At 56.3% G+C, this 16298-nt stretch overlaps 2 protein-coding genes across 23 annotated transcripts in view; both read right to left on the bottom strand.

The window, feature by feature from the left end:
• Nucleotides 1–453: 453 nt before the first annotated feature.
• JMJD7 (jumonji domain containing 7) lies at nt 454–7114 on the bottom strand. The gene is made up of 8 exons (XM_081507773.1): nt 7034–7114; nt 3059–3212; nt 2730–2983; nt 2357–2413; nt 1739–1834; nt 1463–1539; nt 1082–1241; nt 454–983 (listed from the first exon to the last, which is right to left on the bottom strand). Exons 1-8 carry the CDS (start codon nt 7095–7097, stop codon nt 895–897), a joined length of 951 nt encoding a protein of 316 aa, XP_081363899.1. The 5' UTR covers nt 7098–7114; the 3' UTR covers nt 454–894.
• A 180-nt stretch (nt 7115–7294) lies between these two features.
• The window catches only part of MAPKBP1 (mitogen-activated protein kinase binding protein 1), a 51340-nt gene continuing 42336 nt past the window's right edge, over nt 7295–16298 (bottom strand). For 6 of the 22 annotated variants that reach the window (XM_081507759.1, XM_081507758.1, XM_081507767.1 and 3 more), the window contains 13 exons: nt 16087–16150; nt 15748–15882; nt 15421–15557; nt 15187–15242; nt 13941–14177; nt 13320–13486; nt 12940–13085; nt 12636–12833; nt 12397–12481; nt 11832–12115; nt 10991–11587; nt 10461–10546; nt 7295–9817 (listed from right to left, as the gene is read on the bottom strand). In XM_081507759.1, the coding sequence (XP_081363885.1) occupies nt 9590–9817; nt 10461–10546; nt 10991–11587; nt 11832–12115; nt 12397–12481; nt 12636–12833; nt 12940–13085; nt 13320–13486; nt 13941–14177; nt 15187–15242; nt 15421–15557; nt 15748–15882; nt 16087–16150 (2420 nt within the window). In that variant the 3' untranslated portion in view covers nt 7295–9589. Of the gene's footprint in view, nt 9832–10342; nt 10547–10837; nt 11588–11831; nt 12116–12396; nt 12482–12633; nt 12834–12939; nt 13086–13319; nt 13487–13940; nt 14178–15186; nt 15243–15420; nt 15558–15747; nt 15883–16086; nt 16151–16298 lie in introns of all 22 variants that reach the window. The other 16 variants (XM_081507747.1, XM_081507749.1, XM_081507748.1 and 13 more) reach the window with 10 other exon arrangements.

The following is a 16298-nucleotide window of genomic DNA, read 5'->3' as shown; positions in this document are numbered from 1 at the left end:
TGCCAGGGTCTTCCCTGGAGGTCCACTGGTTGTGACTCCATGCTTCCACTGGAGGGTCACACGGTCATTCCTGGTCAGGGAACCAAGATCCTACATACTGGGCAGCCAAAACGTAAACCGTGCTTGTTGTGAAAGACACAATGGTTACCCCCAGGACACCAGACCCCACCAGCTGCCCTAGAGCTAGAGGAGAACAAACAGGTCCAGAGTGAAGCTAGGAAGAGCTTTGCAGGCTCTGAGCCCATGAGCTCCACGCCACTATTACAGCAAGGCTGGGGTTGGCCTGAATGCCCCAGAGAGGCTGTGATGGCTGTGGTGGATAGAGGGGTCTTATCCACAGGCGCCAGCCTAGATCAAGCCCTCACCCCAACTACCATCACTTCAAAATGTTCACCTGTACCGTCCAGCCCTCAGCAGACTACGGAAGGCAACTGCGAGGGAGTCTCAGCACACTTGAGTCATAGATGCCTTTTACTGAACACTTCCTCTGTGCCAGGCCTCTGCCATCCTCACAGATAGCACCCCCAGCACCCCGTGAGGTAGGAACCATCATTATCTCTGTTTTACAGACAGGACACCACTGTTCTGAGGCAGTAAGTGGCACAAGGTCATGGGTCATGGCGCTGATGAGAGGTGGTGCAGTGCCCAAGCCCCCTCCTCTTCCAGAACAGGATGCTGCCTCACCTGGGTGCCAGCTTCCTGGGAGCTCACACCCAGACCTGCCCGGCACCTCCTGGTCCTCCAGGCCGCCTCCCAAGCCTCTGGAGCTGACCCTAAGCCCAACTGGGCTGACAGCCAGCACCTCTGACTCTGGGCTGCCTCTAGAGTTGACCAGCCTGGGAGAGGTGTGGCCTTTTCCACAGGTGGTTCTTGGTGATGTTCACCAGGGCTCGGTCAGTTGAGGCCCGAGACCTTAGTGAGGGAGTCGAGCAGCTGGAAGTAACTGTACTTGAGGTCATACTCCATGTCGTACCAGAAATTCACTGTAGGGGAAAACAGAAACCAGAACACAAGGGTCCCCCTTCTGACTTAGACTTCCCCACTTCCCCACCAACCCCCAGTGACCTGGGCCGCCTCTCACCAGCAATGCAGCCATGGGACTGCTGGACATGGTGGAACCACAGGGCCGGCAGGTAGAGCATCTCACCCGCCTGCACTGTGCAGCGAAGTGCCTGGGCCTGGCGGTAACTGGGGTACCGGGCCAGATCTGGAGCCAGGGGGTCCAGGGGGATCCACGGCACCTGGGGACATGGCAGACTCCAGGGAGCAGGCCCAAAGCCCCCATGCTCCGAACTCTGTCCCTGGAGGTAAACGTCTGGGATCCTGCCCTGCTGAGCACTGGGAAGCCCAGATGGAGGGATTCTTCAGCAAAGCGCCACCTCCCATCTCTTTGGTGTCTGTTCCTCCGAGTCCAGGCTCCTTGCCTCCCTCCTCTCCCAGGGCCCAGGAACAAGGCAGACACCTTCTCCATGGCCTCTTCATCCACCATCTTGAATGAGCCCTCTTCGGTTAGCTGGTAGGTTGCCTGTGTGTACAGTTCTGAAACCAGAGGGAGAAAGTCTGAGGATCCTCAAAAGGCCTGGAGTGTGCCCACCACTCCCTCGTGTTCCCTGAGTGCAGGGGCATGGCTAGGGGTCCTAGTGAAGTGGAGGTGCTGTGTCCCCAGCCTGCCCAGAGCTCCCCACTGCCCTCCCTCCACCATGGGGCTCCCTGGCCCCTCCCAGACTGTATCCCCTACCATACGGGATGAAGGGCCGGTCACTGGGTGGATGCAGCAGGAAGTGTTTCTCTCCCGAGACCACACAGTAGAGGTTCTCATAATGGTCCTTATGCACTGCCAATACAGAGGGCCCAGTAGACAGGGTTATGAGGAGCAGGCCACAGGAGGGCACGGACGATTGCACTTGGGGCCCTGCACCCCAAGAAAGCTTATGAGGTGACAGAAGACCACAGAGAGTCACAGCAGCTCAAGAGGATGCCATGATGGGAGTCTGGCAGGCCTTCGGGCATCTCAGATCTCTGCCTGCTAGGGACTAGACAGTCGCCAGGCCCTGGGCTCATCTTCACCAAGAGGGAAATTCACACAAACAGGGTTCTTCTAAGTCTACCCTGACTCAGCTGGCCTTCAGTGCTTTCTAGGGACCTAGAAGAGGCAGTGTCCTCCAGGTCCAATGCCATGGGCATCTCCACCCACCTGAGCTGTCAGGGAAGGCCCTCTGATGGATCTGAGCCCCAGAATCCCAGAAGAAATTTTAAAGATCAGGCAGTCCAATTTCCATCCAAGGTCAGCCTTCCACTCTGCACCTCACCTTCCTCCCCACAACCTCCTCCCCTGTTCTGCATTCCCGATGCCTACACGATGTCACTGCAGCTGCCTCTCCCAGCCAGAAGTTCACAGCATCAGGCATCTTCCCTGTGGGTCAGAGGACAGAGGGTGAGTTAGGAGAGGCCAGGCTGGGAGTCACCACCAGTGATGTTAGGCGGGGAGCAGTAGGGTCCCAGGGGAAGAGCAGGGAGAAGGAGCAGAGGTGGGCAAGCATGGCAAGGGGCCTCTGTCCCCTGGGGCAGGTGGAAGAGCAGCAATCTTCAGTGGTTCATCAAAATGAAGTCAAGGCCTAGGGATCTGTGGGGCCGAGAATGTGGGCTGCCATCACCAAGGGGAGAGAAACAGCAAGGAGGCTGCTCCCACCTTCCTGTCTCCTCCCCATCAGGGCCCCGCCTCCACTCACCCAGCGCCTTAGAAGCCCAGGGCACATGGGGCTCCACATCAGGCAGCAGCTGGGGCAGCTCGGTGGGCAGGTTGGAGCACTGCTTCTGCACGTAGAGAACCCCAGGGTGTTGTGCTCGGCCCTCCAGTACATCCAGCACATGGCTCAGGGGCAGGCGGCGCTCAGCAGGCATCACAAAGCGGCCCCCTCGCACAGCATCCGCGTAGCCATCTGGGGTCACTGCCACACTCACCTCTGTGGAGCCCACGGTGGCTCTGGAGGAATGGACATTCAGCTCAGCCCTGGAGGCCCCAAAGCACCGCCCACACCCTGCCCAGGGCAGCCCCCACCTGAGGTAGGGGAAGGACCACTTCCGGAGGGCTGGCCAGTGCTGCAGGGCGTTTCGGATGATGCAGGGCCTGTTGGGGCAGACCCAGTCCCGGTAGAAGTGGAGGGGACTGGGGGGCTCGTCCAGGTGAGGAACATCAAGAGGCACGCTGAGCTCTGAGAGAGAGTTGGGGGAGAGGCTAAAACCAACAGTACCCAGTGGCTGTCCCACTGCCTGCGTATGAGATGCCCACTCCAGCAGGCCACTGTGCCACAGGGCAAGGCCTGTCGGTGACCAAGAGACCCTGGACAGCCAGTAATACAAGAATGAGGAGGGAAATTTAAGGAAGAAAGTGTGAAACACCCATAAACACACCAGGATGTCCACAGGGCCCAACCCAAATGCTGCACGGGGCCATGTCCAACCCTGCCCAGGGGACCCCTGGCATTCCCACTCTGGAGTAGCCAACTTCCTGGCATCCAATAGGAAAGGCAGCCATGGAAGCGGCATTGGGAGCTCCAGAGTGAGTAGAGCTGAGGCGCCAAGGCCAGCGCTGCTATGAGTGGGCCGAGGATCTCTGGGAAGTGCCTAAAATGTGCTCGGTCCTTGCCTTGACATCATGGAGGTATTAAGGGATGAGCCGAGCACCATCTCAAGAAGCTTACAACCTAACTGGGGAGACAAGCTGCTACATGAAACCATCGGAGGAAAAGTAAGGGCTGAACTGTCTGCTCTGTCTTACTGAACAGCATCACCAACCTGAGACACCCAAGATTGCCGTGTGCGTGTGGGCAGACTGCGGTGCACCACCTGCACGGGTTATCAATAACAGCCCTCTGTCACCTTTAACAAAAATCTCTTTTGACTCTTCCTTCTCCCTCACTCCCGGCATCCTATTGATTATCTCCAACTGCTATTGATTTTACTACCTATGTCTCTCAAGCCACACCACACACCTCTTTCCTCTGCTGGCATCCACAAAGTTAGCTCATTTGGGTCCTCAAAGATCACTTTGATGAGGCTTTCCTCCCTGGCCACTATTTTTAAAATTGTAACCTGCCCTCAATATCCTTATACCCCTATTGTTGTTTTTTTTATTTCTGTCATTTATCACCACCTTACACACTACATATTTTACTTATCCCAATTATTTATCAGTTTTTCTTGCTAGAATGTTTGCTCCATGAGGACATGGATGCTTGTCTTATTCACTGATGTATCCCCAGTACCTGGAATAGTACCTGGCTCACAGTAGGTGCTCAGTAAGTATCTGCTTAATGGTTGAATGTAAGTCTCCAACAACATCTTCCGGCTGGATGATTGCTGCAGTGAATTAACTGGTTTCCTTGGCTGAATTCCACTCCTTCTCAAAAAAATTCCCTCATCCAGGCCCCCATCATCTTCCTAAAATACAATCTCATCTTGTCACACCCTAGTAAAAGTCCTTTGATGGCTAACCACTACTCCTGACGAAACATAGTCGGCCTTGGCACATATTCAAGGTGCTCTGTGATGAGACCCAACCTACTTTTCCAGTCAGGCTTCCTTCTGTCTGGGGCCTGCCCCTCACCACACACTCTACTCAGGGGGTGCCCAACTTTGTTTTTGCTGCTCACACAGGAATGCCTTCCTTCTGGCTTTTACACAGAGTGTGAGGCTTCGCTGTGTTATTTTCATCCCTGCAGTCTAGCCTGAATGTCTTCGTCCCCAGTGGGCGGTTACGACATGCTCTCCCAACACTCACTGCACTCATTTCACCTCTGGGCTCATGCTCTCTCTCACGACCGCCTCTCCGCACCGGTCATCTGGGCCTTGCAAATAACTAGAAAGTGAAATGGTGTTATATCAAAAATGGAAACTGGGTGGGAAGACCCTGGGGGACCCAGGAAAACTTGAAAAGGAAGCGTGCTTACTCCACTGGCTTGAAAAGCAAGATGGAATGTGCCAGGCAGATATGGGAACAAGGGGGAGGAATCTGGCAATGGTCTCCCCAATCATGCCAGCCCATCCAAGCAGTCACCTTGTGGGGCTCAATAAATCTCCCTGTTCTGTTCTGAAGCACGGTTGACTTACACAGCCACTTGTGTTATTTATTTTTCAGCCATGCCATATGGCATGAGGGATTCTATTTCCCCAACCAGGGACTGAACCCATGCCCCCTGCACTGGGAGTGCAGAGTCTTATTTACCACTGGACTTCACTTTTCACTTTCCTGCACTGGAGAAGGAAATGGCAACCCACTCCAGTATTCTTGCCTAGAGAATCCCAGGGACGGGAGCCTGGTGGGCTTCCGTCTATGGTATCGCACAGAGTCGGACATGACTGACGTGACTTAGCAGCAGCAGCAACAGCCACCAGCGAAGTCCCAATAAATCTCCCTATTATTCTCACTAGAATTCTTAAATTATGTGGAAACTGCTTTTTTTTTTAATTAACCCTTTGTATTTCCTGCAATTATTTCAGTTTCACTTTTTCACCATTTAGAGTTCCTTTAAAGAATGGCCACTTTTCTCTCCTGAGGCTTCAAAAGGAGAATTCCATAAAGGACCCAAACAATTCCTTTGGTCTGACAATTCTTCTGCTAGGAATTTAACCAACAAAAACATACATGTGCATAAAGACTCTGCTCCAGCCACATCGGACTCCTCACTGATCCTTGAACACACCTGGCACACTCCCACCTTACAGCATCTGACCTGCATGCCCTTGCCTAGAATTCTCTTCTCTCAGAGGTCTGCTCGCTCACCCACTCCCAGCTTCTTCAAGCCAGTGCTCAAATGTCGCCTTGTCAGAGGCCCACCCTGACCTTCTCATTTCAACTTGTAACCTGCCCCACTGCCACAATGAGTCTCCTCACTCTGCTTTACTTTTTTACCCCATACTACTTATCTTCTAACCCATTTTTTCCCTACTGTATGGTTTATTCATCTAGTGTGCCTACAGTTAACTGTCTCCTCACTTACCATGTAAGCTCTATGAGGGCAGAGATCTGTTTTAGTGATGTATCCTAAACATACTGAACAGAGTATGGCACTCTGCAGTGCTTACTAAATATTTGTTAAACAAATATTCACAGTATTGATTGCTGTATTAAAAACAATAGATTGAAAATGACCTAAATGCCTAGCAAGAGGTGGTTAATTAAGCAAATTACAGCATTAATACACAGATGTGGATAAGACTGAAGAAGATTTAGATGGACCTAAAAGATTTAGGGAACCAGAACAGTGTGCTTAGCAAGCTACCATTTGTATAAAAAGGGAGATATCCAGTCATAGGTGTGTGTGTGGATATTAATGAGTACTGCTGGAAGGCAGCAACCTGGAATGGGAAGGAAGGACACTTACTTTACATAAGTCTGCTGGTTTTTAAACAACGTGCCCATGTTACTATTCAGTGATAAGACATTGCTCAAAAATAGAAAGAAAAGGGAAAGAATGAGAGGAAAAAAATAAAAACCAAGAAAGGGAAAAGCCAGGGATCTCTAGCACAGCCGCCTCCAATCCTCCTGAAACTGCAGCGCTCCTGGCTTGGAGGCGTCTCCTCCTGAAGGAAGAGATCCAGCAGGGGTTCACAGAGGGAGAAACTTTAAAGACTTCAAAACAGAGAAGGGTGGAAAAGGCAACAACAGAAAGCCCCAATTACTCGGTGCGGGCTGACGGTGGGAAACAGAACAGAGTCAAGACTGGACCGGGCCTTGGGAATAGGTGAAGAGTCACCCCCAGGAAGCCACGAAGGTGTGGGAATACGGGAGGAGGGGAGCTGAGGACCCACCCAGGGAGCTGGGGAGTCGGGGTTGCGGCAGAAGATTGATTACAGGGGCCATCCACGTGCACGAGGTTCCAAGCTCCTTGAGGACAAGAAACAGGGTGCACCCTGGAATCAGCGGCCCAGGAAGGACCAAGGCGCACCCGGCTCTGGAACCCGGTTCCCGGCAAGCCCAAGGCCCCTCCCGCGTTTTGAAGTTGTTTGGCAGTCAACAAGCCAGCCCACTCACCCCTTGCCGCAGCCGGGAACTCTCGTAACTCCCTCCGTACAGCGTCCAAAGCCGCCTCCGCCATGACGCCGCCGCCGCCCCGAGGCCCCGCCCCTCCTTCCTCAAGACTCCGCCCCAGCCCCGAGGGCCCGCCCTTCCCTGCGGCCTCACGCCAGAGCTCAGGCTACCTGCCCGAGGCCGCCTCGTTATCCAGCCGCCAACTGCCCCACCCCCACGCAACCACAGATTCTGTTGCCCGCCCCACTCGCTGACAACCCAGAGTTAGCAAATGATTGTTTATTGACGAGTTCATACATCAATATAAACGGACATGTTAAAAACAGCCTCTGCCCTGTGAGACCTGGGGATGTGGGGGAAGCTCCATGGCCTGGGCAAAGTATAAAAGTTATAAATAAGGGGCTTTCAAAACTGGGTCAGGGCAGATCTGAACGGGAGCGGCAGTTGCCAGTGGCCTCAGACATGCAGAAGGGGACGGGCGCCGACCACAACATCCCCCGACGCTGGGCGGGGGTGGGGGTTGGGGGTGGGTAATCAAGAGGGTGGCCACCTTCCCACAAACCTCGGCAGGAGTGTAGCTCCGTCCTCGTGAGGGACAGACTGGCTGAGGGTGGCCAGGAACCCAGCCCAGAAGGCCAGGCCTGAGCCCCACTTGCAGTGGACTGCGGCTGCTGTGCTGGTTAGGGGTACATGGGGAGCGGATTTCTAACTCTGACAAGGGTAGCTGCGACCTCCTGGGGTCCACACTCAGCTCTGAGAATTCCTAGGCCAGGATTTCTTGGCAGCTTGGCCATGCAGGTGGTGGTAGTAGAGAAGAGTGAGGGTGAAATAGGGTTCACCTGTTCAGGTGACTAATGCAAGCACAGCTGGGCACCCTTCAGAATCCAACTTCAAGCCTCTACTCACAGAGCCAGCAGAACCCACAGGGACACAGTTTTCAAGCCTGGAGCTGTAGCAGAGCTGCCCTGACTTACCTGAGGCAGAGGAAGCAGCAGGGCCTAGAGACACGTTCTTCACCCCAACTCTTCCACAGCTGCTTCTATACTTGGTCCTACTCTACTTGCCCACTGTGCCCTGGCTCCTTCCCCTCACCCCTAACACTACCTTCCTAACTCTAGCCCCTCACCTCTACCACTTACCTGGCCCACCTACCACCTTTCCAGTGTGTCTCTTGGCCCCTGCTACAGCCCCATGGGCCTCCCTCTCTTCAGCCTCCAGCATCCAGCACACCTGGTGCCCAGCACTGCCCTTGAGGAGGCTCCTTCTACCCAAAACAGATACTCTGGGCCATTACACATCAGCTAGGCTGTGAAAACCAAGAATCCAGAATCCAGGCTTAATGTGTTCCATGCCTTTTCATATCCTTGATAGAAGCCAGGGTGAAGCAGCCAGGGCAGCATGTGAGAGGAAAGCAGGCACACATCAGCCAGCCAGATGGTCTAGCAATGAACAGAGAGTGAGTGAGTGAGTGAGTGAGTGAGTGAGTGAGTGAGTGAGTGTGTGTGTGTGTGTGTGTGTGTGTGTGTGTGTGTGTGTAGGCTTCTTCTGTGGCCAAATGGTCTAGCAATGAACACTCAGTGTGTGTGTGTGTCTGTATTTGTGTAGGCTTCTTCTGTGGCCAAGGTCCTTAGAAGGTGGGCCGGCGCCCTGTAAACTACGAGGGAAGTTCCAACACAGGCTTCTGACTGAGCATCACTCAGGATGCAGGGAGAAGGTGGCCTCGGCTTCAGCAGCCTGTTGGGGACCAAGGCTGAAGAACAGGGAAGGCCAAGGGGCTGAGGAAAGGAGGCCAGGGCTTCATGTTTGCCCAGCAGAGGGCTTTACTGTCCTGCAGCAACATCCCACAGCTGGCTCCACAAGTTCTGGCCAGGAGAAAAAGGGGGCACAGGAAGAGACAATGCTAGGGCCCCCCTGGAGGAGGAGTGGGAGTGGAATGTGGGGGCTCAGGCCTTGACACCAACTCAAGCCTCCTGATGGCTGGGGAAGGCTCCAGGGGGCCAGAGGGCTCTGCCTTTCTGAACTGCCAACAAGTGGGGAAAACAGACAACCCCCGCTCTGGCAACCAGGGGAGTAAGCTGGTGTGGGAGGGGGCGTGGAGGTAGAGGTGAAGTTCCGCCGTTGGCCAAAGGGCAAGGACACCAGATCACCTCTCACCTCTACCCCCCTGGATACCCTGTGTGTGCTCCACCCCAGGGAGCTGATCCCTGCAGTAATTTCAAATGGCTTCTAAGAAGGGAGGGCAGGCCTTTCCGGACTCGCTCCAGGTGGGGCAGGCTGCCCTCCGACTCCTCACAGCACCAAGATGACAAAAGACCAAGATCTGCCCCTGCGTGAGCCACCAGATGGCTGTGGAGGCAGGAGTTCCAAGAGAGTGAGGCAACAGTCAGGGAAATAAATTAATAAATACAGGGGTCTCGTGAGGAACAGCTGCGAAAGCCATGGCCCCTCTGAGCATGGATCCCTGCTCTCCACTCCAAGCATCCTCGCAGGTTTTGGTGAGAGGAAGAGAGATGCAGTTTGGAAGGGGGGGAGCATTCACTGGGGACAGGCTTCTGGAACTCAGAGTCTGCGTTCCATGCGCCGCTCCACAGCTCGAAGCAGCAGCTCTGAGTATTGCTCCAGCAGGGCCTGTGTCTGCTCGGCCCCCACAGCCCCAGGGCTCCCACCCGGGCTGGCCAACACAGCCCCAGCCAGGGCCTCCAGCTCCTGCCGCACTGAAGAGAAGGTGTTTCTGAGGAGCTGGGTGATGCGACTTTGTTCCACCGAGGGTGTCTTGCAGCTGACCACCTGCAACGGGACCCCTGAAGTGAGTTGGAGGAACAGTGGAGGGGATTGTCAATGGATGCAGAAAGGGGAGGGCCCCCGACTGGGTCTAGCCTACCCCCAAGAAGGGACTGCATGCCCTGCTGGGTGTGGCCAGGAGTTCCACACACCAAGATCAGCAAGTATGACCAGAGGCTAAGGGATGGAGGCAGACCCTGGGGGTAACCATCAGATGTGGCACCATCTGCATCTTGTTAGCAATTCCTCTTTCAAATCTCGGCCCCTGTGGGACTGTCCCCTATGTTCAGAGAGGCCAAATCATTTCTGAATATGAAAAGGGATACTATTAATAATTATACCTGGACAACAGGCATAAGCTGGACGGTCCTAAGCAAACTAGGACATGAGGGCTCTCTACACCATCCCCTCCTGTCTGAGGATGTCTCTCCAGCTGTTAGCCAGAAATGACTGATATGTACTCAAGTTCAAAAGGCCTGGCCTGGTCCCTAACCCACTCGCCTATTCAGAGTTCTTAACTGTTCCACCCACTTGTCAGTGGAAGAAGAGCCTTAGCATTATGTGCTAGGTACTCAACCAGCACTCCTGAGATGCTCTGTCTTCCTGCCAGGCAGACGGGGAGAGGCGGAGAGGGGTACCCAACACATACCAAGTGGTAGAGCTGCACGGCCTGGCGCACACTGCCCTGGAGCTCGGCCACGAGCTGCTCGCACTGCTCCAGGCTCACTGCTGGTTCTGAAAGGAACAGACGCAGCTCAGCAAGGCCCAGAAGAGACGTCCTTTCCAGCCTGCCCACCCAGGGGCCGCTCAGAGCAAGAGAGACCTACCCCACTCCAAACCCCCAACCCTGTCCAGCACCACATGCCCTGAGTCCCTTCCTATGGCATCCTTCCTTCTCAACACTCTCCCAATACCACACAGGAAACACGGTCCAGAGGAGAGGGCCAGCTCCAGTCCCAGGGGCTAGAGGGCACTGAAGGGGAAGTGGGTCATAGAGAGGTCATAAAGTTAGCCCGAGTGTCTCACCATCAGGGGTGTGACTTATGGGCTGAAACAGGAGCAGACAGGACGAGAAACGCCAGAGGCTGGACCACAGAAATGAGATGGAGCCAGAGAGCAGCCGACAAGACGGGGGAGAGAGGATGGGGCGGGAGATGAGAGCTGGGGAGCAGTGCACACCTGAGTCCCGGCTCAGGGTTGCCCGTGGCCTGGCACATTCCACAGGGCTGGGAGTCTTCTCAAGGGGTGGGGGCTGCAAGTTCGCAGGGCCTCGGAGGAGGCTGTTGGCCGGCAGTTGCTGGGCACGGGGGCTGTTGGGCCCAGGCTGAGCCTGGCACTCTGTCCTAGGCTTGGGAGTGGCACCCTCCCCTGAGCAGGCCCGCCTCTCAACTGTACTGTGAGCCTTTCCCAGCCCCGCTGGGCAGCTGGGCTGTTCTGCCTCACCAGGGGCCCGGCCCTTGGTAGCAGGTGAGAAGGTGGCCAAGGTGGGACGATCAGGCAGTGGCTTTGGGATATCCAGGACCAGGTGAGCCCGGCTGGGCAGGGCCAGCTTGTTGAGTGGTGAGATGCGGATGGGGGCAGGAGCTTGATGTTCAGTGGCCAGACCCAGGTTTTCCCCAACAGAAATGCTGCGGGCAATCTTGGCCATGGAACTGGTGGTGGGGCTCTGGTACGAGTGGGGCCGAGACAGACGGCGATCAGCTTGGGGCAAGGAGTGCAGGCACCCCTGGGCCTCCATCTCCTGTGAGAGCAACAGGCCTGGTGGAGGGGCCTCATCTGCAAAGGAGACAGAGACACACACGGGTCAGGGGGTGAGGAAGACGTCCTGGGTGCTAAGGCTCAGCTCCCTAGGAGCTGCTGCGCCCTCACACACCCACTAACGGACACCGACTGGCAAGCCCAGTGACAAGTCAGTGACATGTCCACTGACCCGTCAGGGCTCCATGAGGCCACCTTCCTCGAGCATGCCTGTGGGCTCCACACACCCTACCCCTGGAGCCAAGCCCCCTGGGTGCCTCACCCTGTGGTACCAGACTCTGCACCGACTGGGCTTTCTGGAGTCCACCTGTGGGGCCGGCTGCAGCCACTCTCTTGGGGGACCAGCCACTGTCTGGGCTGAGACGGCGTCGCGGCAATAGCACAGGGACTGCCTGCGGGGGGCCAGGGTTTCCAGGGGAAGGCTCCGCCTCTGGGGGTGCTCCTGGAGGACTGGCACCACTGCCTCTTGGCTGCTCACCAGAAGCCTGCAGCCCCTGGGCCAGTCTCGATGTCACTGCCATGCTTGAGGAAGATGGGGATGGTTCCCTAGGGAGGAAATGTGGATGAAGGCCCAGAGAAGGCTCAGGGCTGCTCCCTGACAAGACAGGGAGAAGGTCTCACAGCACTGAGGGGTGCTGGGAGAGAAGGGCGGGCACAGTCAGCCAGGACAAAGCTGGAGGGCGCAGTACTGCTGGGCAAGGAAGACTAGGCCTTGGAGAGGTGCGGGCTCAGGCCACCCTGGGGCAGGACAGGCCCTACTGGGAGCACTGCGAGGTCAGGAGAGCTTGGGCTCCTTGTAGGAAAGCGAGCTGCTGTGGGGAGAGTACCTGAGTGGGGGGCTCTGCACTTGCAACAGAAATCGTGAAGAGATGCTCCGAGACTCTGTCCGCTCTGGTACCCGGACTGGGCCCCCTGCCAGGGTGACAGAAACCATGACTTGAAGCAAGCCCTGGCTCCAGACTCTGCCTGCCCTAGGCAACCCCAGGCATGGCCTGCCTTTGGACCCTCCCTCTCTGCTGGGCAAGGAGGAAAGAAGGGAGAATTGCAATGACCAATCTGACCACACCTGGAGCAGCCCCGCTGGCCAGAGTCTCAAAGTGCTGTTTTAGAAACTGCTCCTGGTCCGGGGTATGGGGGCTGCCCTCCTGCACCTCATAGGGGCCAGTGCCCCCCTCGTCTTCCTCTTCTTCCTCATCACCCTCAGCTGGCTCTTCAAGGTCTGAGGAAATGCCATCCACACTCAGGGGCTCCGTGCTCTCCGAGTCTGGATGTTGAGGAGGGGGAGAGAAGCATCACGCTGTACCCATCTGTCGCCAGAGCCTCCACTCCCACCAGTGTGCTCCTGGCCCTCCCTGGGGTTGCAGCCTCACCTTCATTGGGGTGCTCAGGGCTGGAAAGGCGGCTGCTGCTGAAGTCCACAGAGCATGCACTGTCAGGGCTATGCTTCTCTGAGCCCCTGCTGTCTGCATACACTCTTCCCAGGGTCCCTCGGCTTGGTGCCTGCACCTGGAACTCACTGCCAGAGAGGCCAGCAGGGGAAGGAAGAGGCGGTAAGCAGTGGTGAGCAGCAGCCCCATGGACTCCTGCCTTCCTCCTGCCCCATGAGCAGGACTGGTGATGAGGCAGGGGTGCAGCGGTGGGCAAGCCGAGTGCCTGAAGCCAGCCCCCCACCCAAGTACAGAACACTGGGAGGGAAGGGAAGATGTGGGAGAGGGGTATGCATGGCCCCAGAAGTCTGCAGGACCCTTGCCTGGTGTCCAGGGTGGGGCTGTCACCCGGCTCCGGGTAGACAATACCATCTTCGATGGATGCGGGCTCCAGATCTTGGGCAAAGAGCCCTTCCTCTTGGGACAACAATCGGATGATGTGGGGGCAGGAACAGGGTTGGGAAGCCTGAGGCCGGGGGAGCTTTTCATTCTGGAAACACACAGAACGGCATCACTGGGGTTGCTGATGTAAGCAAGGGTCTGGGAGAGGAGGTGCAGGGGAGCAAGGATTCAGTGGGCACCAACTCTGGGGGAAGCTCCGACTCTGAGAATAGATACCAAAAAGCCAGGCTGGGTTCCAACCAATGTTCTTGAGCCTCTGGAAGAACCACATTATCACTCTGGGCTGCCAACCTCCAGCCACTACTTCATATCATGAGCCCTCCAGGGAACTCCACCCAGGACAAAGGTGACCCCTTGCTTTTCCACCAAAGGAAAAAAGTGAGGCACAGCCTCACCAGCCCCACCTGGCTCTGCAGGTCAGGTTACCCATGCCCCATGGGGGCAGAGCAACCACTGCAGTTCATGAACGCTCAGGCACCGCTGTCAACAACTGGCTGAGCCACCTTGGAGATCTCTATGCTGCTGGGAGAAAGCGGGCTCACCTGGCTCACACTTGAGGTCTCAGGGACCTGCTGACTGTGCTTCCCAGGACCTGAAGGGGTCATGGCCGGAGAGTCCCGGTGAGGGCCCCGAGGACCTGGGGCCAGTGTCTCCAGCTGCCTCAGGTCCAGCATAGAGCGAACACTCAGCTCCACGCCTGGCTGAGCCCAGCGCCCCCTTCTTCTGGGTCCTTGGTTGGTGGCAGGAGCTGGGTCCAGGAACTCCTCCGTCTCCTGTGCCTGGTATGGGGTGGGGGTGGGAGAGGAGTAACAGTAAGAGTCACACAATAGTATCAGCAAACACTCACATGTCACCTAGTGTGTGCCAGGCACTTTACGTGTATTAGCTCATTTAATTCTCACAACCATCTTATAAGGTAGGCACTGAAGGGAAAGTGAAGCACACAGGGCTTAGGTAACTTTCCCAAGTTTCACAGGCAATCTGCCTGCAGGTTCCAGCTCAGGTAACCTGGCTCCAGAGTTCATGCTCTCAGCTTCACTCCATGTGCTGTCCAAGAGGACCTTCCACTCTCAGTCCTCACCAGCGTCGTGGACACCTCAGACCTGGGAGTCTCTAAAAGGCCCCCACTCAGAGGACAGCCCCAGGTCCATACACAGCACCAAGGACAAACCAAGAGTCCAGGCTTGAGGCCCATGGCCTAGTCAGAAGGCGCCAGACCCCACACCACCATCATCCCATGAAGCTGCTGCTGACAGTGAAAGGTGCTGATGCTTGAAACCCTGACGTGGAACAACGGAGGGCTAAGCCGCCTCTGAAAGCCTCTCTCCTCCTCCTGGTCACCCGGAAGTCACCGTTCAGTTACTAGTCCTCTTAAAGCCTTTGCCCCCTAACTATTCTGGAAGTTCTGAGCTTACCTCCTAACCTTCTTTAGTACTACAGTTTCTCCAGATTTCATTCTTTGGCCCTTTGACTTTCTTGATATTTCCTTGTAACTGTTCAGCTCTGACCCTTTTCTACTCCCCAACTCCACCGGTTCTTTGCTCACATTTGTTCCCAGGTGGCTGAACAAGTGGAGTGCTGCCCCTAGTGGTGGCTGACCCATGTAGGCCATCTCCCCTGGCCTCACCTGGGCTTCACCCCTCACCTGGAACCACTCCAGTGGCCTCCTTGAACACAGGGGGCAGGCACCTGGGCAGATCTGATGCTTTGCCAGGTGTAGAGAGCCCTGCTTTCACCATCCTTCACCCCTTGTAACCTTGGAAGAACATTTTAACGATGGTGACTCACCCGACTCATCTCCCAGTGCGACAGGCTTCGGGGCAGGACTGGGCTGGGCACCGAGGCTGGACAAAGAAAGGCAGTCAGAGAGCATGGCTCCCACCCACTCTGAAGTGCCAGCCCCTACCAGCCCACACCCTTCAAAGCCTCAACTCCCTGCTCTCACCCCCCAGTCCCACTGAGGGTACATCCAGTCACCGCCCAACCGGTGCCTGTCTGGCCCCACCACAGACTCGCACAGACCTGGTTCTTTCTTGGTGCCCTTGGCAAGGATGGGCAGGGCTGGAAGCTCCTCCTCTTCAGTGCCCTCGTCTTCTCCCTCCTTGTCACTGTCTGAGGAGAGAGCTGGTCCAGGAGACAGCATAGAGCGGGCCTCGTGCCTGCATCCAAGGCAAGGAAGGAGGTCATGGGGAGAGGAGAGTCAGTGGGTGGAGAGGTCAGCGTCGTGGCTCTTCGAGTAAGGAACAGGTACGGGGAGACACAGAGCTGCTGAGTGGCAGGTCAAGAGCGAGGAGGAGGAGCAGCCTGGAGGCCCAACCGCCAGCATCCACACCCACACTCTGATCTCACCGGTTGGGTCCAGCGGCCCTCTGGGGAGAGGACGATACTTGCTGCTTGGCCCCACGCTGGTGCTGGCGCAGCTCAGCCAGACGCTGCCTCATGCTGATGGTCATCTCCGAGCTCAGGCGCCACACAAATATGCAGCTGGGGTGGAGCCACAGAGCTGGGTGAGGGGCGGGGGGGAATGCAGGGGGCTGCACCACTAGCGCCCTTCCTCCCCAGGCTGGCAAGGAGACCAGAGCCACCCTCCAGTGCCGGGCCTGTTCAGCCCTACTTCCCAAGACATCACGAACATGAAGACAGGGGACTGACACAGGAAGAATCTCAGGGAAGCTGGCTTCTGCTCACCTGTCCCCTGATACAGAGATGAGATGTTTGCAGTCATTACTAAACTTCATGCCAGTGACAATCTCTGTGAAGAACAAATATAGCGGATGAGCCCCCCCTGCCTGGAGTCCCAGCCAGATGTCTTCTCAACAGTGGAGGTCGGGGGTTGTCTGGAGGGGAGGGACAGACAGCTCTGCTGGGACCCAGAAAAGGCTAGGGAGAAATGGGAAGGT

This window comes from Giraffa tippelskirchi, chromosome 7 (genome assembly GCF_054371585.1).
Source record: "Giraffa tippelskirchi isolate mGirTip1 chromosome 7, T2T-mGirTip1v1.2.pri, whole genome shotgun sequence".
Classification (NCBI taxonomy): Eukaryota; Metazoa; Chordata; class Mammalia; order Artiodactyla; family Giraffidae; genus Giraffa; species Giraffa tippelskirchi.
Note: the sequence above shows the minus strand (reverse complement) of the source record. Positions and strands in the feature narration are given on the sequence as shown.

Excerpts from the sequence above, each read along its gene's own strand:
- JMJD7 (XM_081507773.1), bottom strand. The coding sequence starts at position 7,097 with ATGGCGGAGGCGGCTTTGGACGCTGTACGGAGGGAGTTACGAGAGTTC. Across the intron at positions 2,984-3,058 it reads TGGTCCTTCCCCTACCTCAG|AGCCACCGTGGGCTCCACAG; the intron begins GTGGGGGCTGCC and ends CCATTCCTCCAG. Across the intron at positions 1,242-1,462 it reads ATGAAGAGGCCATGGAGAAG|GTGCCGTGGATCCCCCTGGA; the intron begins GTGTCTGCCTTG and ends CCATGTCCCCAG.